Source organism: Chenopodium quinoa, unplaced genomic scaffold (genome assembly GCF_001683475.1).
Source record: "Chenopodium quinoa cultivar QQ74 unplaced genomic scaffold, ASM168347v1, whole genome shotgun sequence".
Classification (NCBI taxonomy): Eukaryota; Viridiplantae; Streptophyta; class Magnoliopsida; order Caryophyllales; family Amaranthaceae; genus Chenopodium; species Chenopodium quinoa.
Genome location: NW_018745523.1, coordinates 2,986,643 through 3,010,432, shown reverse-complemented (window position 1 = coordinate 3,010,432; position 23,790 = coordinate 2,986,643). Strand labels below are relative to the sequence as shown.

The 23,790-nt window shown below is 33.8% G+C and overlaps 2 protein-coding genes across 2 annotated transcripts; both read left to right on the top strand.

Moving 5' to 3' along the window:
* Nucleotides 1–7,056: 7,056 nt before the first annotated feature.
* Nucleotides 7,057–13,903, top strand: LOC110715578 (nuclear poly(A) polymerase 4-like). The gene is made up of 12 exons (XM_021894165.1): nt 7,057–7,747; nt 7,841–7,918; nt 8,917–9,024; nt 9,460–9,522; nt 9,618–9,779; nt 10,259–10,372; nt 10,575–10,637; nt 10,741–11,070; nt 11,172–11,336; nt 11,542–12,417; nt 12,718–12,794; nt 12,901–13,903. Exons 1-12 carry the CDS (start codon nt 7,643–7,645, stop codon nt 12,923–12,925), a joined length of 2,166 nt encoding a protein of 721 aa, XP_021749857.1. The 5' UTR covers nt 7,057–7,642; the 3' UTR covers nt 12,926–13,903.
* Nucleotides 13,904–16,805: 2,902 nt separating this feature from the next.
* LOC110715383 (hexokinase-1-like) lies at nt 16,806–22,658 on the top strand. Its single transcript, XM_021893956.1, has 9 exons — nt 16,806–17,583; nt 18,463–18,613; nt 18,703–18,885; nt 20,901–20,975; nt 21,121–21,276; nt 21,378–21,476; nt 21,580–21,710; nt 21,933–22,014; nt 22,150–22,658. The coding sequence occupies exons 1-9, from the start codon at nt 17,309–17,311 to the stop codon at nt 22,540–22,542; spliced, it is 1,545 nt and encodes a 514-aa protein (XP_021749648.1). The 5' UTR covers nt 16,806–17,308; the 3' UTR covers nt 22,543–22,658.
* Nucleotides 22,659–23,790: the final 1,132 nt, after the last annotated feature.

The following is a 23,790-nucleotide window of genomic DNA, read 5'->3' as shown; positions in this document are numbered from 1 at the left end:
TCTTCGTCTTCTTCTTCTTCATTAAGTTGCTCCATTACCTCGGCATTCCTCTGAATTGACTCCCATATCTGATCAGTTATTTGGTTTCGTACAATATCCATAGCTGCTTTTCTGTTATCATCGTACATAGTATGATCTTCTGTTAGTCCCATGACTTCAACTTGGTGCGTGAATGGAACCCCTAGTTCATGTAAACGAACAAAATTGTGTAGAATACAACAAGCAACGATTGACTACAGTAAAATATTGAAGAATACTTTTTATTTATATATATATATTTAAAATATAATACACGAAAATTTAATAATTTAAAATATAATAATTTAAAATACAGAGTTATTTTTAAAACACTTTTATAATTTTTCATAATCCACTATATATATTATCATTAATTTTCATAAACATTTTCATATATTTTTATGCATTTTAATTTTCCAGTTCATTTCAGTTCAGTTCAGTTCAGCTTCAATCAGTTCAGTTCAGCTCAGTTCAGTAAATATGAACAGGCCCTAAGTTGTAAACTTGTATTGCTTTAACAATACTTAAAATTTAAAAATAGAGAATATGTGTCTACCACTAAATGTTTCACTTAAAATTTTATGCTCGTCAATATACAATATTTATCATTAACGTACTTGATAGTTTTGATATAGTGATATACAAATCTCGATTGCGTACCAAAAAAGAGTACTTAAGGCTTGTTCTCATACGTTTATTTTCAGTTCAGTTCATTTCAGCTTAGTTCAGCACTTCAACTTAGTTCAGTTCAGTTCAGCTTCTAATTTCCTTCTCTTATAAAATATTTATTTAAGTTTAGTTTAGTTCAGTTCAGCTTAATTCAGTTCAGTTGAGTTCAGTCAATGAGAACAGGCTCTAATCAGCTGAACTGAACTGGACTGAATTGAACTGAATTTATTAGAGATGAACTGAACTGAACTGAATATTTTATAAGAGAAGAAAATTAAAAGCTGTTGAACTGAACAGAATTGAACTGAACTAAACTTATTATTGCTAAGCTGAATTGAAAATAATCGTATGAGAACATATCCTTAGTATCTAAATTTAATAGGAGGAGAAGGCAATTTATACTCATTAAGAAAACATTTCATGCAAATCAATGAATTTGCCCCTTGCATGTAAAATAATTTACTCTAGTGATTTCAAATGAAAAGAAACAAAATAATTTCCTCTTTCTACTTTTCAAATTATTTTTTTTCTGACAACAAATTAAAACAACTGTGTTTTAGTTAATTACTTTTCTTTTTTCACTTTATCTTTTAAGATTTGCTTTTAATCTGACAAATGCCTTGTGAAAGAGTGCATTAGATGACAAAAAGAATGGTCAGATTATAAAGTAAATTAAGGTAATGAAAAACAAGTAATTTAGAACCAAAAAAATAGAGAGAAAAGTTATTTTTGAGTATTACGGAGTTTATTTTACGCCTAAAAAGTTAGAGCAAAAATAAAATTAGACGAATCAAAAACTTTACTCCGTATTTCCCTTTATCAATTTCAAAAAAAGTTTTGTTCCACCAATCATAGTCTGCAACTAAATTTCACCTCTCTTTTATTTTATTTTATTTTTTACTATTTTTTTTTATTTTTATTTTTTGCTTTATAGAGCTATGTACCCTACCCAAAAAAATCTTTTTTAAAGAAAAACACCTGGATTACAATAAAGTACTCCATATTTTTTTTTATACAATAAAGTAATTAAGTAGGAATATTTGTACTTATTTATATTTTTAAAGGATTTGGAAGACGCTAGGAAAAATTGTGACAAAAAAATTTTCAACTCTTTGACAACCCCATGAACAATTCAATTGTGTTCCTAATTTTCTAATCCAAATTATATACTCAATTAAGGTTTTCTCTAATTAAAAGATACAAAAAAAACATAGATAATAAGTCTTATATGGAACACACAAACAACTCGAATGAAAAATACAATCATACTTTAAGGACCTATTTTCTTCAGCTTAAGTTAAGTTCATTTCAGTATACTTCAGTTTAGTAATCAAAACATGCCCTAGTTTGTATGTTGTTACGTGATTTATTTATACATCCTAAAATTTCCTAATTTTGTATAGTGATGTAACCATATACTATCCAACAAATTTTAATTTTTATAGTGATAAATATAACGAGTTATATTTCATCAAGTATTACTCTCAAGCAGGCTTGATTGAGTAGTTGCTTTTGTACCAATGAAACATTAGAGTTACGGTAAGACTTGTAAGAGGCCAACGTGCGGGGAGGCCATGGGGAATTTAGGTCATGGCATGAAATCAGAGAACATGGTAAGCAACTAGATCAATCAAGGTAAGGGATTCAAGGAGAATACAAATATCCAAGTAACAAATACAAAACAAAGTAGCAAATAGTATTTGAGATTATATAATAACAAACCAATGACTTTTATATATTCAATTAGTCGAATTCGTTATTCTTAGGTCAATTTTGATTCTAGTAAAAATCGTTTCAGGGTTCACAATAAAAATAATCAAGGCAACTCCTAGTTAATTATGACTAATCTAATTCAAAAACTTCATATATCCATTTTCGAGGTAATACTTATTTTTTAATTGGATTAGTGTATGTGGATCACTTTTGTTAGGTGTATACAGTATACCAATGAGTTAATGACTCAATGAGGTTTTAGCGTAGTGGCAATTCTAGCAAATGAAAACTAAAAGCCTACATACAATAGGTCACAAAGTCAAAATTCCTCTCTCACATTTGTAATTGTAAATTGTAATGCCCTAATGGCTCATTTGCAACAAAATAATTAAATAAAATTTGGAAGGTGTATTATAGAGTATCAAATAAATTTTTGTAGGGCTGCAATTAAAAGACATGAATAATAATCAAATATAAAAAAATAAAAAAATTAGAAAGAGTTAATATATTTAGTTGGAGAGTCCCTTCAAAGTTCCTAGAATGTCAAAGCTATCGTAATTAGCTAAGATGAAGCTAAGCTGATTAATATGGTATAATGTTGTTAAAATGTTATTATCAAGAAAGGTTCAAAAGTTTCCAAATTTGTTTGTGTTTCCAATATATTACTTCTTGGCTTTTGTGATTAATTTGATATTGGTGGGGGTATTTATTATTAAGCTCAAAGAAGGACGAACTTAATCATGTCAGTTAAATGATAATTAGCATACATGTTTAAGTTTCGAATTTGAATAGAATAAAATTGAGTTATTAAGCAATTAAGCAAAGCATGTAATAGGCAAAATTATGTCTTAAGAATAATGATGCTATTTTTGAACCGTTAACACAAATTGAAGACTGGAATATATGGTCATGATGGTGAACATTAACCCTACCTTTACTCATTATACCTACTGCTGACATGCATACTTCATTCTTCATTATGTCTTTATTAATTAGTCAATAGTCATCACAAGGTTGAAGATTACTTCGTTTGAATATTTATGAGAGGGAGAGGATCTAGACATCTATGATATATGAAAACATGTCATAGAATGTACTCATGAATGCACATACTCGTAAATATTGTTGATGACATTATTTTATTTTTCATGACAATAAGAACGGGTAATACTTTAGCACATTCTACAATCTACAGTGATGGGATGTTAACTATTTAAGATTAGTATGGTTATTATTATAAGATGACTTTTCTCAACGTTTTACTATTCACTTTAATAGATCTTGATTTACTATTATAAAATTGCTTGTTACCATTTTAAATTGTAAAAGACTACTCAGATATATTGTAAATTTGTAATTTTTTTTTTTTTTTTTTTTTTTTTTTTTTTTTTTTTTTTGTGGATTAGAATCACAACATATTCTTAATAGGGTCTGTTCACATTTACTTAATTTCATTTCAACTCCAATCAGTTCAGTTCAGCTTTTAATTTCCCTCTCATAAAATATTCATTTCAGCTTAGTTCAGTTCAGCTCCAATCAATTCAGCTCCAATCAGTTCAGTTTAGTTCAGTTCAGTTCAATTCAGTAATTGTAAACATGTCCTAAAGCTAATTTAATCATTTAAGCATATTTTAATTGATTCATTTGTATATTTTGTACTCCCATATAGAAAAGATTGTTAAATGAGTTTTAATTAAATTCGATTCACTGAATATTACAGTATTACTTAACCATTTCATAATTTTTTGGTTCATTGTAACTTAAGTTTCATAGTTAAAAAGTAAGTGATGAAAACCATGTAAAATACAGATGGAAGGGAGATGTATTTGGGAAGATGAGGAGGTATTGAAGACTTTGAGGAAAGTGTTGGATTAGTACTACCTCTTTTGTTTGGGCTGAATTGTGATTCGTGCATCATGTTCTGTGTTAGTGGGCTTACATATTTCGTAATTTATGGGATATGCATATTCAATTGGACTAGTGGGGCATTGACATCATGCTTTAAGAGTGGGTCATGTGTCATTCAATACTCTTATGACTATCCAATATTTGTTCCCACCGTTTGACTTGTTGGACTTTTCTATACTACCAAGTACCACTACTGCCAAGTGGGCAAGTAGCCAATCATGCGGCGTTTTTGTAGCCCAATTGTTTTTTTGTTTTTTTTAAGAACACTTGCGGATAATATTATTAATAGAGATCAATTTCCGCCAAAGTTTTAAGGCTTTGGGGGAAAGGATCTAAGCACACAAGTTCATTATAACCATTCGAATCCCATCCAGCAACATGGTGCGCTAGAGAATTACCCGCACGTTTTAACATGAGAAATAGAAAAGCAAGCAAAAGACCGAGAGAGAGTACAAAGATCATCAATCAATAAAGCAAAGGGGGTAAAGCTGGCAGCAGATTTCTTCACGCCTTGCACTACATTGGACACATCACTCTCAAGCACCAGCTAGGAGAAGCCGAGTTTAGTGGCTACCTGCAACCCGTTGCGACAAGCAGCGGCTTCAGCGAGATCTGCAGCCCATCCAGCCTTCTCCTGTCTCACACCAGCAGCTAAGACCCTCCCTGCAGTATCCCTAATCACGACCCCAAGACCAATCACCCTTCCAATATGAGCATCACAATTGACCTCCACCATTCCCTCAGCAGGCCGCTTCCAAGATGTTTGAGATTGCATCACAGGCACCCCCTGACTCATAAACAATCTCTTCGCATACTCTCCACGATCCGCAACAAATTTTAACAGGTTTGCAGCAATACTAATAACAGGGAAAAGACTCGCATTTTCGAATATAACCAAATTCCTACACCACCACGCAACCCATGGTAGTGTAGCAAAGGATTTTAGTTCCCCATTATTCACATGAGAAGCCATTCAAATCAGTCTGTCTAGAAAATCTAGAAGATGGAGCTTGTGCAATAAGATGAGAAAAGCTGCTAGCATACCAAATTTCCTTGGTAGCATTGCATTCAGAGGTAGCATGGATAACAGATTCGTCACCATTCCCACAAATTGAACAAGTCATATTATCGATCAAATGGTGATAGTGCAACCTTTCTCTTACAGCGAGGAACCCCTTGCACACTTTCCACAAAAAATGAGCAAGTTTTGGTGGCCCTCTGAGACCCTTAGAAGCAAGGCTTTGCTTTCCCAACCATTACCCAGATCGCACGGAGTACTCTCCACTCTTGTTCGGCCACCAATACATAATGTCACTTGTTGTTCGACAGGACAATGGTTAGTAGCCCAATTGTTTAAGAACTTCACTTCATTTTTTGAATATGATATTTGTGAGCCATATTATTTTAATTAGGAAAAATTGTTTTCTTAACTTTAAGGTTTCATCAATAAAAGATATTTTAATGCGCTTACAAACAATTCATGAGAAATCTAGAATGCCAATACAAGTACATAACACCTCAAAACCTAATTACATCATAGACAAATCAACAATCGCAGAAGATGAAGTAGCTTATTTTTTCTAAATATTTTAACTCTCTTTTTTTTTTAAATAAAATAAGTGAATAATTGAAATAAGGTGAAAAAATGATCTTAGTGTTTAATTTCATCTAGAGTACAAAGTTTTTAGTTTTAACCTCTAATATTTTACTAATTAGGAAGGCTGAACATAAAACAAGTAGGGTCAAATGACACCATCGACCTTACTACCAAATACGTTTGCCTATGTTAGTATATTGCAACAATCATTAATTGTTTAGTCAATTTCAACAACAAGAAGTAGTCCTTTTAAGGCAAGTTCTCTTCAACTTATTTTCAGTTCAGTTTCTAATGTCCTTCTCTCATAAAATATTCAGTTCAGTTCAGCTCCAATCAGTTCAGATTAGCTCAATTCATTTCAATTCAGTAAATCAAAACAAACCCTTATTCAATCCTCATCAAATTTGAATGAGGTTACAAGTAAAACACAAAATGAGTTGTTCACAATTTCAAACAAATCAAATATTAACCTTTTGAAATCAAATCATTTACATAAATTTACCCCAATCAATCGCAAACATAAATATATTTTAAGACAAAAAGACTACACAATCAAATTACATTACCCAAAAAATATGCAATTATAATTTGGCAAAAGCTAATGAACGTCCTAAGGGCACTGAACAAGATAACAAAATATATAAATATTAAATCAAAATAAAGCATAATTACACTAATTGACGCGTGATTTTGTCATCCATTCCCAAATTAATACCACTTTATTTAATTTTAAATGCTTATTTTGATAATCAAATACCACTTTATTAATTTTAAATGCTCCATTCCCAAATCAATACCACAGAGGCGTTCATTAGCAAGATCCTTATAATTTTTGACAAAAAGTTTGAACAAAATCAAATTTTAAGTTACTAGAGATATATTAGCAAATTCCACAACTTTATTTTTTGGTGTTTAGAGACCCATGATCTTGAAAAAAAATTAATCAACCCCATTCATTATTTAATCAACCATTTTAATCAAATATTTTCAAAAATTATTTTAATATGAAAAGAGTACAAACAAAACACCGATAAATCAACCAACAACGATCAACTATATTATTTGAAAGCACCATCCTAAAAAAGGAAAGAGAAGTACAACAATTACAAACTAGATACCCGCGTAGACGTGTATAAGGATCAACAAATAGTACGCCAAAAATCCCAACTCAATTAAAGCCAACGTTGCTAAAATCTATCTTTCCCCCTAATTTCCTAAAATCACATTAACAATATCTTTTATTTCCTTTAATTACTCCCATTATTTTTATATTTCTACCTTTTTTTTTTTTAATTTCCTTTTCCGAAAATGTTACGGATTTTGAGATTTTTTTCCTATATTAAATAACTCTTCCAAAAAAAAAAAAAAAAATAAAAAAAAAAATATCAATTGGCCGCCAAACCGATCAACCTCCCTTTTTCTCTCTCCTCTTCTTCTTCTCTCAATTGAATTGGAACCCCCTTACAATTCGTTTCTTCGTTCGATTTTTCTAGGGTTCCGATTCTTCTTAGGGTTTGATTTTCAATTACTATCTCCCAATTCTCAATTTAGAATTGCGGGTTTTCTTCATTCTTTCCTAATTTGTTTGATCGTGATTGAATTTTGATCATTAGGGTTTCAATTAATTTTGAAATTCGGGTTTATTTCTTGGTTCTGAGGATAGATCATTGTGAATTTAGGGTTTGTTATTGGGAATTTGGGTGAAAATTTGAGAGAATTTTTGTTGAGTGAAGAAGGATGGGGAGTACAGAAGGATTGGTGAAGCAACTTGGAGTGACGAAGCCGATTTCTATGGCGGGACCTTCTGCTGTTGATTTGCAGAAGACTCGGGAATTGGAGAAGGTTTGTTGGTTTGATTCTTGAATTTTTAATTTTAATTAGGGATTTTTGTTTTTGGTAATTGATTGTTGTTGATCGTTTGTATTGGAATTTCAGTTTTTGGTTGATTCTGGTTTGTATGAAAGCGAAGACGAGGCGGTGAAGAGGGAAGCGGTTTTGGCTCGCCTTAGAGAGGTATAAGAACTTAATTGATGTGTGTTGAAGTTATGTTCTTATTTCTGACATGAATTCTAGTTGATTATGTTGAATTTGGGATTTTGTTGGTTGATGGTTGATTATTATTGTCAATTAGTTTACATTTGTATGAAAATGCCCTAGCCCCTAGACTTGCTGAAGTTGTAATATAAATGAGGTTGTTGTAATCATATATGTTTAGTGGATTTATTTGTTGTTTATAGTTAGATATTACTGTATGATCAAGATAATTTTTGTAGAGAATAAAGATGTGCTGAAGAGTGCGATTAAACTAGTCTGTAAATGTTAAAGTTTATCATATGTTGGTTTGTGTCGGTACTCAGTAAATCTTTAACATGGATGGAGCAGTGTATGTTTTTGTTTAATATGTAATAATTTAGAAGAGTTTACCTTTAATGTGGTCGTTAGCTCTTTAATTACCTTTCCGGTGTGATTCCTTTTATCGGTCGTTGGATTTGCTCTGGTGAATGGCCAGAGACAGTTTTTTTCCATGTTAATGTCAAGGTACTAAATTTTGTTTCCACCAGAAGCTGTAGAGATCTTCTTGAACTCTGTTGGATTAGATATATATTACCAAGCATTTATCTCAATCAAGATTAAGATTGTGTCTGTATTGGTAGAGTTTTTCTTGAACTCTATTGGACTATCATATCACCAAGCATTCAACTCAATAATGATTGTGATTTAGGATTAAGATTGTTTTTGTATAGTATTATTTTACTATTGACGACAACAAGGGTATGATGGATTTTCTTTCTTTTATGCCTTCACTTTCTTGCATGACCTGTGTGGTGAGGATTGTAAGAGACTCAAAGAAAATTGTTTTTGAATGGCATTCAGTACTATATGTGAATGTATCTACACTTGTTATATTTGCCTTTTCCTTACATGATATTGTGTCGTCTCCTATTTCATAGCTCTCTGATATCATGTTAATTTCTGAATTCTGAGTATTAATTCATACTTTTACTTCTCAGCTTGTCAAAGATTGGGTGAAACAACTTACTCGGCTAAGAGGGTATACAGATCAAATGGTTGAGGATGCTAATGCATTGATACTCACTTTTGGATCTTGTTGTCTGGGGGTAAGAAATCAAAGATTTTATGCTTTGGTGAAACCATTTTTAGATTGCTGCTATTGATTAATATCTGTCTGGTTAATCTGCATTTGAGGAGATTGATTATGCGTTGTTGATTAAAACTCAAGTTATAGATTCTTAAAGTTTTCTTTGTCTGGTTTTTCTGATACTTCTTTTCAGAGATTTTTGATGTCGTTTATTGCGATAACTGATGGTTTCATAGTTTTCTTAACGTGTCTTGTTTTGGTTTGCTATGCTGATTTATGGTATCAGTTTCTTGCTGTGATTTATTAAAGTATGCTTTCAGAAAGGAGTTATTTTTTGTATGACTTATTTTCTGACATAAATACTAATTGTTTTTTTTTTTTTTTTTTTTTTTTTTTTTTTTTTTTTTTTTGCATTAATTCGATTTGAAACTTATCCTTTGCATGTGCTATACAGGTGAGTGGTCCCGGAGCTGATATAGATGCTTTATGTGTGGGGCCATCATATATCAACCGAGATGTAAGTAGTTGTCTTAATTTGTGCGATTTGTTCAATTTCATTGAATTTGCTCCGGGTTTTAGCTTCTAATAGTTTTTCTACCTTGTGCTCAATAGGAGGATTTCTTTTACATTTTCCATGATATTCTGGCACAATTGGTGGAAGTGACCGAGCTTCAACCAATTCCTGATGCGCATGTACCAGTGATGAAATTTAAGTTTGATGGGATTTCTATTGATCTTCTTTATGCTAGTGTTTCCGTCTTGGTTGTTCCTAAAGTAAGTAGTACTTTGATTTTTTCACACTATAATTGGTTTAATTTTCTGTGGACTTTACATGGCTCTTATTGTGAAGTATATTTTTTCTATCCTTTTTATTTGTCCTCATGCTTTTGCTTATGGAGTTAAAAATGATGAGGTAGTGCTTGTTTTGATGCCATCCCCTTTATTTTGTAGTCAGCACTATTGAAGTTTGTAGCATGTAATTGCATAATATCTTGCGGGACTGCATTTTTTTTTGGCAAAGGGCAGTAGCAGTGACTCTTTTGGGGTAGTTAGTTACAATATCCTATTCCAATACTAGCTGCATCTTCTTTCTTATAGTAACATTTGATCTCCTATTGTGTACTTAGAGGATCTATTATATATATTGCTGAAGAATTGTACATTGGTAGTATTGTGATTGTTTTCTTTTCCTGTAAGTTATTATTATTAATAGTGTGACTCCAGCATGATAACTAAAATGAGCATTGTTGCAGGACTTGGATATTTCCGATGTTTCGGTTCTATACAATGTTGACGAAGCTACTGTTCGAAGTTTAAATGGATGCAGGGTTGCAGATCAAATTCTTAAGTTAGTTCCTAACATCAAGGTACACATGAAAACTCAGTTTCTTTAGCCTTGCAATGCTTTATATTCCTTCATTTTTTTTAGTTATTAATGATTTTTTGTTGTATTTTAGATTTTGTATTTTTAGTACAATATGATTATAGTCCTGGTCCACTAGCAGCTTTTATTTGCTGTTGCTTTGATCCTTGAATGATTATAAATTATAAACTATCTTCCATTTTCAGCATTTCCGCACTGTGCTTCGGTGTCTTAAGTTTTGGGCGAAAAAACGAGGTGTTTACTCAAATGTGAGTTTCTATGCTGTTCCAAGTTGCTATTGTTGATTATATTCCCAATTTAGTGTTTTTTTTTCTTCCCTCTTTTGTTAATTCCATCAATCTGTTGGCTTAGGTGACTGGATTTCTTGGAGGTGTAAATTGGGCAATTCTAGTTGCTCGGGTTTGTCAGCTGTATCCAAATGCAGTACCAAGTATGCTGGTTTCTCGATTTTTTAGGGTCTTTACCCAGTGGCGTTGGCCCAACCCTGTGATGCTTTGTGAGATTGAAGAGGAAGAGCTTGGATTTCCAGTTTGGGATCCTCGTAAAAATCATCGGGACCGTACTCATCACATGCCTATCATTACGCCTGCGTACCCTTGCATGAATTCTAGCTACAATGTTTCGCCTAGTACTCTCCGGGTAATGATGGAGCAGCTCGAGTTTGGCAACAAGATTTGTCAGGTAAGGTGGTTTGAAGCCTGTTTTTTTTTTTTTTTTTTTTTTTTTTTTAAGATCTTTCGGAAGACACTAATGTAGTTTTTGTTTTTACTTGATTATCATAGGATATTGAGCTTAACAAGGCACGCTGGGGCTCTCTGTTTGAGCCATATTTGTTCTTTGAGAGCTATAAAAACTATCTACAAGTTGACATAATTGCTGCTGATGCTGATGATTTGCGTTCTTGGAGAGGTTGGGTAGAATCCCGATTTAGACAGTTGACTCTGATGGTAAGACATTTTTGTTTTTGTCTGCAATGGAATAGTGGTGGCTTTATTGGTCTTTGCTGGGGCTTAAGCTTTATTGGTGCTTGTCAAGCTGTTTTACATTGCACACAATTGTTATGTGTTATCTTATGAATTCCAGTTGTCTCTTCTGCATTTCGTTATTGGTTTTTGTCTGAATAGGTCTTGTTTTATCTGTTGTACTTTTCAGATAGAACGTGATACTCTTGGGAAACTGCAGTGCCATCCCTGTCCACATGACTTGTTTGATCCATCCAGGCAAAGGGCTCATTGTGCATTTTTTATGGGTTTGCAAAGGAAGCAAGGCGAGGTTGCTCAGGAGGGACAGCAGTTTGATATTCGCGTAACAGTTGATGAGTTTAGGAATTCAATAAATATGTACTCTTACTGGAAACCAGGAATGGATATATATGTGTCCCATGTCCGTAAAAAGCTGCTTCCAGCTTTTGTTTTTCCAGAGGGATATAAGCGTTCTCAATTATCAAGGTCTCTAGGTGACCTGCGAGTACAAAGTTCGAGTAGTCCAAAAGATGAAGTTTATGGTGGAAGGTCTAATAAAAGAAAGTGTTCTAGTGAAGATATATCTGGGCAACCGGGGAAGCGGCGGTCACTTAGTCCATGTGGTGCTTCAGTGTCTCCTGATTCAGTGCTTCATAATTCTGGGTCTCCACTGCCAGTGTGTGATGTGACAGCTGTGGTAGATCGGGGTTCACCTCCAGGGATGGTCTCAGGGTATGTTTCAACAAATAAGAATGCGGTGTTGGATCATGATGCTAAAGATTTTGGGCTGGCTACTTCTGCCAGTACTGTCTCAGTTGCAGAAAAGTCAGATATTCCTTCTACCTCTACCTGCAGTGCTGTCTCTGTTCTTACAAGCAATGGGGTTTTCAGGGATCTTGATTCGGAACCTAAAGCAAATGAAGAGGGTGGGAAAATTAGCAGTTCTGAAGGAAGTGTAAACCAGAGTTTAATTCAAAATGATGCGTTTGAGGAAGTTTCTGGCTTGCTCACTAATGCAAAAAGTGATTTCATGAAGAGCAACGTAGCATTGCAAGATGGATATGAGGTTTTATCTTTTTACTCTTATCTGCTATTATTATATCAGTATTGGCTCCAAAATTTGTGGTTCATTGTGCTAATATTTATTATACAAATATTGGCCTTTTGCTGCTCTGTCCTCTTTCACTGTGTCAATTTCTGCAATTATGCTAATGCTTCCTTGATTATTTTAAGTTTTAACTAATAGTTTGAGCAAAAGCTGGCTGGTCACTTAACTTTTATTCGGAATTTCCTTGGTCTTTTATGTCTTGAGCTTATTATGTTTCTTTTCTGAGCTACTTGTGACTCTTGTGTTTATGTTGTGAAGACAAATGGAATAAATGGTGTAAAGTTGAAGGCAAGCATTGGAGCGGACTCGAGAACAATTCAAGATCCAGTAATAAGGCATGCTTATTTCCGATTTAGAATCCTTTTTTTTAGTGTAACTTATATTCATTACAATGTTCATCTTTATATTGCTTTTGTTTGCATTTTCTGTGATAATTTTCAGGCTTAGTCTTGCTAGTACAGCTTGAAGTGGGGCAGTGTAGTAATCTGATGGACATTTGCAGAAACCTGGGTCCACAACGACTGTGCTGGCGTGAGTTTGGTGGGTGGGAGAGAAAGCCAGTTTCTCGGGTAAGTGCAATATTGTGTTGCTGGCTTTCTTCCCTTTGACTGTTTCAGGTTTGCTTGGTTGTTCGAGACAATACTACGGATGCTAGATTTAAGACGGTTTCAACTTCTGTCCTGCTGTTATTTGTGCAGTTAGTTTTGGGTTACTTAGGAGTAACTGATGAGCAGAAGTTGGAATTAAAAAAAAAAATCAGAAAAAAAAAAAAATTCGAGAAGAAAAATTTTAAAGGGGAAAAAAAAATTAAAGAAAAAAAAAAGAAAAAAAAAATAAAGATAGAAAAAAAAAATTGAAAAAAAAAATAATTAAGAGAGAACAAATCAAGTAAAAAAAAAAAAAAGGAACTTAATGTAGAAACAATGGAAGCATTGCTATTTCTGGTTTGATTGTGTTGGCCTTTCAACTTGGGGGAAGAGTTGTGGTGCTCCACCTTGGACATATCTGGTTTGATGGTGTTGGCCTTTCAATTTGGTGCGTGGCGGGAAGAGTTGTGATAATCCACCTCGGACATCTCTGGTTTGATGGTGTTGGCCTTTCAATCTGGGGGAAAAGTTATGGTGCTCTGCCTTGGACATCTCAGGGTATGCTCGGACTTTCAGATCTCTTGGCCTTTTCTTAAACCATTTGTCTCTCAACTCAGGTCTGCCCTTTGGAGTTTGCACTGCACGAGTGGTGTTCATATTCTGGTTCGAAGTTTTTTTTTTTTTTTTTTTTTTTTGTTTTGTTTTGTTTGGGGGGGGGGGGGGTGGGATAGGTTGAGGTTGGTCCTATAATGATTAGTTTATAGTTTGTATTAAGCAATGTAGTCTTTCTCATGTTTCAGACCTTACAGATTTCGTTGTTAATAATAGTATAAATTCTAAATTGTGTTTAGTCTCTATACTGGTGTATTTTTCTCTCCAGACCTTGTGCATTTCAATGGATATGCTACATGAAATATGACTTGTAGTTGTAGTCTTGTAATTCACTGTGTTCTTTTTAAAAAAATCCCACAAAATCCCAAGATATTTGAATTTTTTATAAACAGAATTTCCATCCTTTTTTTTTTTTTTTTTTTTTTTTTTGACAACAGCAACTAATTTCTTAAAAAATTAGTGTTAATGGAAAGCTATTATGAAAATCTTTCTTAAAAAATTAAATATGTTTATTTCGGACATCTCTTGATATTACTTGATTTAGCTGAGTCGTAACTTCAAATACTTTTTTTAGAAACCTCTTCAAATACATCGTATTTCAGGAGTTTGTAATTTTGTATGATAAATTTTGTGGAGTACCACTAAATTTCTATTAATATTATGAAAATCTGCTAAATAAAAGTAAGGCAAATTTGTTAAAAAAAAAAAAAAAAAAAAAAAAAACCTTTTAAAAGCATCATTTTGTGAAAAAAAAAACCTTTTAAAAGTTTTTCATTAAAAAAAACCACCACATTCATTTTTTTTCGAGAGGAAACCTATTCCCCTAATTGCAACAATTAACTTAATTAAACTCTAAATTCTTCTAATTAACCACCAATTAACTTAATTGATTATTGCCGAACATGTTTTCAAATCTACATTAAGGGCCTGTTCTCATTGACTGAACTTAGCTGAACTGAATTGAACTGAAATGAAATGAATATTTTTATAAGAGAAGGAAATTAGGAGCTGCACTGAGATGAACTGAGCTGAAATGAACTAAATTTCAACGTAAGAGAACAGACCCTAAAATTCTACTTGTGAAAATTTGACAACAAAAAAGCATTTGTGGGTGATTAAGATTCTACTAATTAAAATTTTACAACAAAAAAGCATTTGTGGGTAGGATGATGATTTAATTTCATCAATTAGGCCTTCTTTGGTTGCACTTCAATAATGGGAGAAATATAAATTCATGAAAAATATGTTTAAGAGTAGTTGTTTGTTAGCAAAAATGTAGGAAGTGAAAATTCCAAAGGAATTTGGAATTCCTACAAAACATGGGAACTTATTTCCCACATCCTACCTTGATCACTCAAACTTCCCACATGTATTTTGGGTGAAATTACATTATTATCCTTAAAATTTTGGAAAAGTAGGTCAAGTTATAATAATACACTGCCACACTGGTATTACATAAGTTAACCAAACAAAACATAGAAAACTAAACATGGGAAATACGATTTCTTATATGTCAACCAAACACAATTTCAGATATTTCCTAGGCAATAAAATTTTCCATGAATTGTAACTTCTTATAGTCATTTAATTTCCATATACAACAAAACGAGACCTTATATATATATATATATTTTTTTTATCCATTTTATATTTTACAACGAGTATAAAACATCAATGACAACTCCAAAACGACAATAAGCTGATCTTCACTATTCTAATTATCCTTTTTAATCTCTTGCTTTTCATTTTTTGTCATAGTCCTTAATAGCTTTATTATGATTAAATATTGTACTAGTACTCTTTTCATTCATCTAATTGTTCTAGTACTATCTTTACTAAACTCTTGGTTCCTCCTTTTGCTAAGCAGATCAATGATGCTGATCTTCCACCTCTTCAGGGTAGTCTCTTTGGTGTTCTCCTGTCGCGGTGCTGGATGTCTTCTTGTGTTGCGCTTCATTGCTTTTGCTGTAGTTGCTCTACTACCAGTTTGTATTATAGTTTCTTTCCTAGTGTTGTCTTATTAGTTCACCTTTGTAATAAGTCTTTCTTTTATTACTCTTCCATTAGTACCATATTTTGGGTTCCTTTTGGTTATGATGGGAAGAGTAATGCTTTTGTTGTAATGGATGTTTTACGCCTTGGGCAGTAATATATGAATCTTGTTTTTGTGTTAAAAAAAAATTGTTTCACTTTAAATTTGATATATGAAATTACATGTAGAACTTTGATCATACTAGTAGTAACATAAAACATGCAACCATATAAAAAGTATCAAAAATTGAATGCTTTTTTTTTTTTTTTTTTTTTTTTTGACAAAAATTGAATGTTACTTGTAAACTATTGTTAGAATTCATAGATTGAGAGACTAAATGATCACAAAAAATGATATATGATACTTGTATAGAAGTAATGCAACTATTAGAACACATTTACGAGGAAATTCAAGTTGATCAACATGATAAACATTTTCACTTGAGGAGGTATTAATGACATTTCCTCCATTAAGTGATGGGTATTGACGTATTGTGGTACATTTACCAGGCATGATTGGGACTAATGCCACGTTAGACTACTTCGTCAGCAAACACAATTAACAATCTCCTTCCTCCATCTTCCATTAAAAATGTATTCTTCTTCCATTAGCTTCAATGATCAATGGAGCACATGGCCATCTTTACCCTTTGGGGTTGACCATGCCCTAATTTTTTTCGTTTAATTTGGCGGTGGAAGGTGGGTGGAGATTGGGGAGGGGAGGAAACTTCACTAGTGGTGTCGGTACCCTTCAGTTAGTATGACTCCATCTAGCTAAATTTGGGGATTCGAACACCCAACCTTTTAGAAGAAAGATAGTTACTTAACCATCTAAGCCAATCATAAGCTATGTTATAAACATGAAAATAAATGTATATAATTGATAATCACAAGGTCTACTTAAAGTAACAACTGGTGCAACACCCGGACTAAACACTGATTTTCATATTCACAAGTTGCCATTTTTTTATCACATAATCTAAGTAACAAAAATAAAAATAAAAATACAACATAAATAAAAGTCAAAAGTATAAACGAATCTTTAAAAAGTCACAAAAAAATAAACTCATGTAACACATGTGATATAAGTCATATAACTCATGTTATTGAGTTGGATAACTAACAAGTAACCATTTAATCTTACTCTTACTCAAAATCTCTAATAACAAGATTAGAATTTGTTAATAGTCTTATTACTATCGTTGATTCCTCACCAAATTGTATGGGTTGTCCTCTGGCATTGAACTAAGTTACCCAATTGTGCAAGAAAATAAAGCAGGTAATAAGAGCAATCCTCAAAGTCAAGCAAAGATCCAAATCATTCTTCTCTCCAATCACTATCTTTCCTTTTTCTGACGGACCAATCACCTTCAATTTTTCATTAAAAACTTCCTTTAATAATTCCAGAATAATATCATATCTTCACTCTTTCCAAAAAAAATTGGATTTTTTTGGATTGGTGGGGTTATGGGTGTTATTCTCTTGAAATTCTAAATTCTGGGTGTTTAAATTTCAGAGTTTTTAAGATTAGATAGTACATAATTGGGTAAATTCTGAGTGTTTTCATTTCAGAATCTTTGAGATAATTAGATAATTGGGTATCTGGGATTTTGGCGAAGATGGGTAAAGTGGTGGTTGTGGCTGCGGTGGTGGGAGTTGCGGCGGTTTGTGCGGCGGCAGGGGGGTTGATTTTGAGCCGTCGGATGAAAAAGGGGGCGAATTGGAGACGTACGATTGAAATTTTGAGGGAATTTGAGGAGAAATGTGGGACCCCAGTTGAGAAATTGAAGCAAGTGACTGATGCTTTGATTAAGGAAATGAATGCTGGACTTGCTTCTGATACTGCTGGTCGTGTGAAGATGCTTGTTAGTTATGTTGATAATCTTCCTACTGGGTAATTCTGCAACATTTTTAATGAATTGCTAGTTATTCAATAATAAGGTTGATTTGAAAATGTAATTTGATGGAAAATTTTGCTCCTGTTCTTGTTATTTGGTCATGATTGAATCACATTATTACTTATGAGCTATTTTTTTAGATGTTTAGTTAATTTTTAGTTGTGCGCGGAGACACAAGGGCAATGATGTAGACGGAATTTAGCTAGCTTTCTTACTTTGGGGGGGGGGGGTGATACTGGTATAGTATAGGTGAGTGAATTCCTGCCTACTATGGGAAGTGGAAATTCACAAGAAGCTCCATTCCCTATTCCCCAAATTTATTTCAACCAAACAACTCACCTACCTTGTGATCCCAAGGTAGTCTCAATGTCTCATCTGTCTTGTTTTTAAATGTCAACCGAACAACCAGTAATTAAACTAGTTGCCATCTGCTCATATTGATTATTATTCATTTTGTTGTGTATAGAGTTACAAGGGTGTTGATGTAGATGGGATATTATAACAGATCATGGGTACCAATCCCACATGATATTATAATATCATCATTTTGGTTGATTGTGATAATGTTAGTCTTATCGAAGTATGATTTTTGTAATTGTGTGTATGGTGAAAGTGTCTTGCTTTGGTAGTAAATGAGTTACTGGGTTATTTAATATTTAAAAGACTTCAACAGACTGAACCATGAAGAATTAGGATTAAAATGAATTCTAGAGAATTTAAAGCTAGTTTGCATTTTACTGTGAATTAGGTGCCAGGAAATTCAAGTTTTATGGAAGTGGCTAATTTTACAAGTATCTTTGATGACTGAATGTTTTAAGTTTATTTCTAGAGCTTTGTTCTTATCCTGTGTTGCCTTTTTCCCTCGGTGCAATCAGGGATGAGGAGGGTCTATTCTATGCATTGGACCTTGGTGGAACTAATTTTCGTGTTCTTCGGGTTCAGTTGGGTGGCAAGGGTGGTGGTATTAAGCACCAGGAATTCGCAGAAGTTCCAATCCCTATGGAATTGATGATTGGAACGTCAGATGTGTGTGATTCTGTAACTGTTGTATGTCACATTTTGATACTATTAATTTGTTAGATTTATCCATACTGACAAATAGCTATGGATGGCAGGATCTTTTTGGTTACATTGCAAGTGAACTTGCGAAATTTGTTGCCCAAGAAGGTCAAGAGTTTAGCCTACCTTCTGGTAGAGAAAGGGAGCTCGGATTTACATTTTCATTCCCTGTAATGCAAACATCCATTGACTCTGGAACTTTGATCACATGGGCAAAAGGCTTCTGTATAGATGATACGGTAACTTTACTATCTAATACTGTCATTGCCAAAATTTCGATATTGGTTAATTTTATGAAAATGTGCAATTCTGTTTGAAACTAGTATGGGTCTACTTTAGTTCTATAAAATTGGCATATTCCTGAAGTTTTGAGGTGTGAATGACGTACGAGAACTTTCTAGCTTGTGAGTGGTCGTTTAAGCCTGTTTACACTTTTAGTGCATGGGAATGTAGCTTGTTTTAGAGACTGTGATTTTAGTGTATGATGAGTATTGGTCATCTGACCCTTTTTTAAAAGGAAATAATAAGATTGAGAGTTGTAAGTATGCATTATTACGCAAAAAGCACTAGTGCACAACTTGCACATGGTGTTTCTTGTCTGTATTCCGTAATTTATACTCGCCTAAGCCCCTTTCTTTGTAGCCCGTGACTATCATGTCCCTGGGATAGCTGAACAATCATGGTGTTATCTCATGATTATATTTTACAAGGGAAGTCAGGGGAAAACAACTCCAGATGGAGGGATTTATCTGATACAAATACCCAAACTCCTTTTATTAGAAATGAAAATTGTGACCGAAAACCTAGTGTACGTTAAGCATATAGCAAGGAAGTTACAAACGGTTTAAGGATCTTTGAATTTTGGCATATGAAAGGGTCAAAAATATTGTCTCTCTGTAGTCATGTTTGGGTCATTGCATTTCATTCTGTTACTCTTACATGGAAATCGTATTTATTAAGAAACAAAGAAGGAAATAGTAACAGAATTTTCAGCAGCTACCTGTTCCTTTGGCCACCCTTTCCCTTTTAGAGACGTTGAGAATAGTTTGTCAATTGTCATTAAATGTAAAAACACAAGGAATCAACTTTGGTCCTATTTTTTCTGTCAAATATTCTCATACACAAGTTTGGTGTAGTTTCAAACCAACTTCACTTCTTACCAACCTTTGGTGCCATTCCCAGATGGCTACTTGACCTAATCTCTTCACCTTCTTTCATGTCTGCTTGAGAGAGTAAATGTGAAAGTCAATAAGTGAAGAGGAATTGTAGTAGTCTCAATCAACTTACTCTCCAATTACATGTAATATGATAATCTGTCTATTCTTGTTTCCAAAGAATGCAATCTTGACCTTCAATGGTGATACTTGTGGATCAGGGCTTGTATTAATCAGTATAAGAAGATTTTGGCCAAAGTTCTGGATACATTATGGAAAAATCAAACTTCCATTGAATGTAAATTAATAATAGGTTTGGGGAAGACATTCTTGTAGCATTGAAAATGAAGTTTAAAATCTGTACATAACAGATATTCCCTTTTCTTTTTTTGAGATTGAGAGAGGGAGAGTTTGGGGGGCTGTGCTAGAGATTTGGGATCAGAGCTTTGGGGGCTGTGAGCCTGTGATAGTGATTTGAAATAAGAGAGAAATATGTTGATTGTTGAGTTCTTGTGTGATGCATTCAGTGTCTTGAGCTCTTTCCTGGATTCTGATTCTTGACTGTTAGTGCTAGATTCAGAATATTCCTACATATGTCCGAGCTTTCTAATAAGTAGTTTCTTAGCCGGTTATTTGGTCAGAAGCTATGAGGTCCTTGATTCAAAAAGGGCATATATTGAGATTCTGAATTTGTACAAGTTTGTTGAGATGCTATCTTGGCAAGAGATGATAAGAGGCACCTGCTTAGTGATACTTGGGGAATATCTGTTCTTAAGTCTCCGTCAGTGAAGATGAAACTACAAGTGCTTGCACTTTATATTTGTTGTGAAGTAGCAAATGATGATTGCCAATCGAATTAAGGATAAAAATAATCCTCTTTGTTAGCAGGGGTACTTCTGATCAACCCCTTGCCCCCGTGATGTTGTAGTTCTGCAAAGTTAAGATCCATTCTTGTTGCCTTGTGCAACCTTGTCAGTTGGCTAACAAATGTTCTATATTTCTCTGACAACTGACGTGTACTATTTAATTTATAATTTTTTTACTTTTGAAAACTTATCTGGATATATATGTTTGTTGACTTCTGTCTGTTGCTATCATAGGTTGGTAAGGATGTAGCTGATGAGTTGGCAAAATCATTGAAGAAACAAGGTGTTGATATGCATGTCACAGCTTTGGTAAGCTTAAATCTGCATGTGGCTATTCTGCTCACTCAAAGTACTGTCTTGAAAAAGTGAAACTTTTTTACAAACCTCTTCAGAAACTTCTTTCTGATTATCATTTCTGCATTTTAGATACGCTGATCCACATTATAAAAACTAGGTTAATGATACAGTTGGTACACTAGCTGGAGGTAGATTCTCAAACAAAGATGTCGTTGCTGCAGTGATATTGGGCACAGGAACAAATGCAGCATATGTGGAACGTGCAGAAGCGATACCTAAATGGCATGGTCCACTACCAAAATCAGGAGAGATGGTACATAATTGGCATCAATTATTTATCTTGGTTGTGTTATTAAAGATTTAGGATAAACCGCATGGTCATATCTTAAGAAATTTAACAATGTTGTGCTGCAGGTTATCAACACGGAATGGGGTAATTTTAAAACATCACATCTTCCATTGACAGAATATGATAAGGCCTTGGATTGTGACAGTCCCAACAGTGGTGAGCAGGTGGTTGCTTAAATATTCATTTCATCTACCATTTACACTTATAAATCATGAGTGTTTGCAATGCTGTTACTGACTTTTTGTATCTGTATAATGGTTTTGCTAGACTTATGAAAAGATGATATCTGGAATGTATTTGGGTGACATTGTACGTAGAGTTTTGTGCCGAATGGCTGAAGAAGCTTCCTTCTTTGGTGATACCATCCCTCCAAAATTGCGGATTCCATTCATCTTAAGGTATGATTAATGTTTGCTGAATACTGAAACAATAATACATGTATCATTTCTTGTCTTCTCCCCTTCAAAGAATCTTCAATATTTCTGTCATACAGAAAACTGGACAAATTCCTAGTCCTTTCATCTTTCATTTTTAAGCTGGAATAAAGGATTTTTTTTAAAACATTGCCATAAAAAGGAATTTTAAAAGTTATGGAGAACTAATCGAATGTGTGATTGCAGGACACCTGACATGTCAGCTATGCATCATGATTCATCACCTGATCTCAGCATCGTAGGATCCAAAATGGAGGAAATTTTAGAGGTATTATTTTTATTTCGATTTGTAACCAAGAATATCTTAGTATATACATACAAGAAGTATATTTGGATAAGCTCTGGTCAAACCCCAATTTTCTCTTACATCATGAATGAATGTGATCTTTAATTTGACCTTCAGATACCAACCATTTCCCTCAAGAAAAGAAAAGTCATACACGAGCTCTGCAGAATTGTGGCAACACGTGGGGCCCGTCTTGCTGCAGCAGGCATTTTGGGGATTTTGAAGATGTTGGGAAGAGATACACTGCCTAGCAACAAGGAGAAGCAAAGGACTGTCATAGCCATGGATGGTGGATTATACGAGCATTACACTGAATTCCGGGAATGCTTAGAGGAAACGTTGAAAGAGCTTGTTGGGGAACAAGTCTGGGAAAACATTTCCATCGAGCATGCTAATGATGGTTCTGGAATCGGAGCTTCCCTACTAGCTGCTTCTCATTCGCGCTACCTTGAGGCCAAGGAAACTCAAGAAGATATTGTAGTTGTTCCTAGGGCTTCAACACCTCAGTAAATTCTGTATTCTGTCACATGTATTAGTCCTCTCAGTATGTAATGAGCTTCTGGATGAGTTCATAACCTGGGAAATGGAAGTACATTTGAGTGAAAGTTCATGCTTAATTTTTTAAATAAACTAATAATAATAATAATAATAATAATAATAATAATAATAATAATAATAATAATAATAATAATAAAAGAGTTTCCTAATGTTTTGAGAAGCTCTATTACTGTATTATCTTATCTAATCATGCAATTAATTTCATATCATGAAATAAAAAGCCCTGATTTGTGTTGTTGAAATATTGAGATCTTGACAAGGATGAAAAAGTCAATATTCAAACAACCTGATGACAAGGCTTCTCGTTGGATTATCCACGTCATATGGCCTATCTAGCTTTTTGGTTATAATCAATGTCAACTAGAATTAATTAAATTAATCAATACAGTATCAATCAACAATAGATGTCATGGATCGTGTTCATTAATTTTTAAATTGAATACGACCATGTTCGTTAATTTTCAAATTGAATAGAGTACAATTTTATTAATATACTTTGTATATAGTTGTTTCGGTTGAAAACAATGGGACCTTGCCGAAGGTCCGCTGAAATGGAGAAGACTGGATTCGATCCAAGTTGTGTTGGGCCGAAGGTTTCCTGCACAGTGAACACACGTAAACTAGCCTCGGGGGTGTTTCCGAGGAAGGCCCCTCCGATGCTAAAGTCAGTACAATGTGTAAAAGGAAGACACTATGCAAGAGAGTTTGTAGCTTGAGGCTTTGGTGGAATATTTCTGAATGCAAGAATGAGCATATGAATTGGAATATCAATGTCCTCGTGAATGTGTCAATATGATGGCTTTTATACCTCATCATACATGGAGAGGTTGGGCTTTAGCCCAATTGGCTTACTTTGTGGGCTGACCTTTGACTTTTGAGCAATTGGAGAGTTGAACCTTGACCTTGGGCTTTTAATTGGATCATTTAGTGCTCAGGCCCAATTTTGACTAAATTGGACCCAAACAACTTGCCCCCCAGACCCGATTTGGAAGGATGACGGGTCGGGTTTGATTTAATTCAGGAAAGGAGGGAAGTAAATGATTTAATTGATCCAAAAATTTGAGTTTAAACCGTAATTAATGAGATAACAACGGTTAATGATTGCGGAAGTTGGACGGATAATGGGCAGTTTAATCACAAGATCATGTGTTTAATGGTTACTTAGTGGGTATTTAAGAGAAATTAAAGCACAAACTCTTC

Coding starts and splice junctions, on each gene's coding strand:
- LOC110715578 (XM_021894165.1), top strand. CDS start 7,643: ATGGGGAGTACAGAAGGATTGGTGAAGCAACTTGGAGTGACGAAGCCG. Junction 7,919..8,916: donor TTTTGGCTCGCCTTAGAGAG/GTATAAGAACTT, acceptor TTTACTTCTCAG/CTTGTCAAAGATTGGGTGAA. Junction 10,638..10,740: donor AACGAGGTGTTTACTCAAAT/GTGAGTTTCTAT, acceptor CTGTTGGCTTAG/GTGACTGGATTTCTTGGAGG.
- LOC110715383 (XM_021893956.1), top strand. CDS start 17,309: ATGGGTAAAGTGGTGGTTGTGGCTGCGGTGGTGGGAGTTGCGGCGGTT. Junction 20,976..21,120: donor ATATGCATGTCACAGCTTTG/GTAAGCTTAAAT, acceptor TATAAAAACTAG/GTTAATGATACAGTTGGTAC. Junction 21,711..21,932: donor CGGATTCCATTCATCTTAAG/GTATGATTAATG, acceptor GTGTGATTGCAG/GACACCTGACATGTCAGCTA.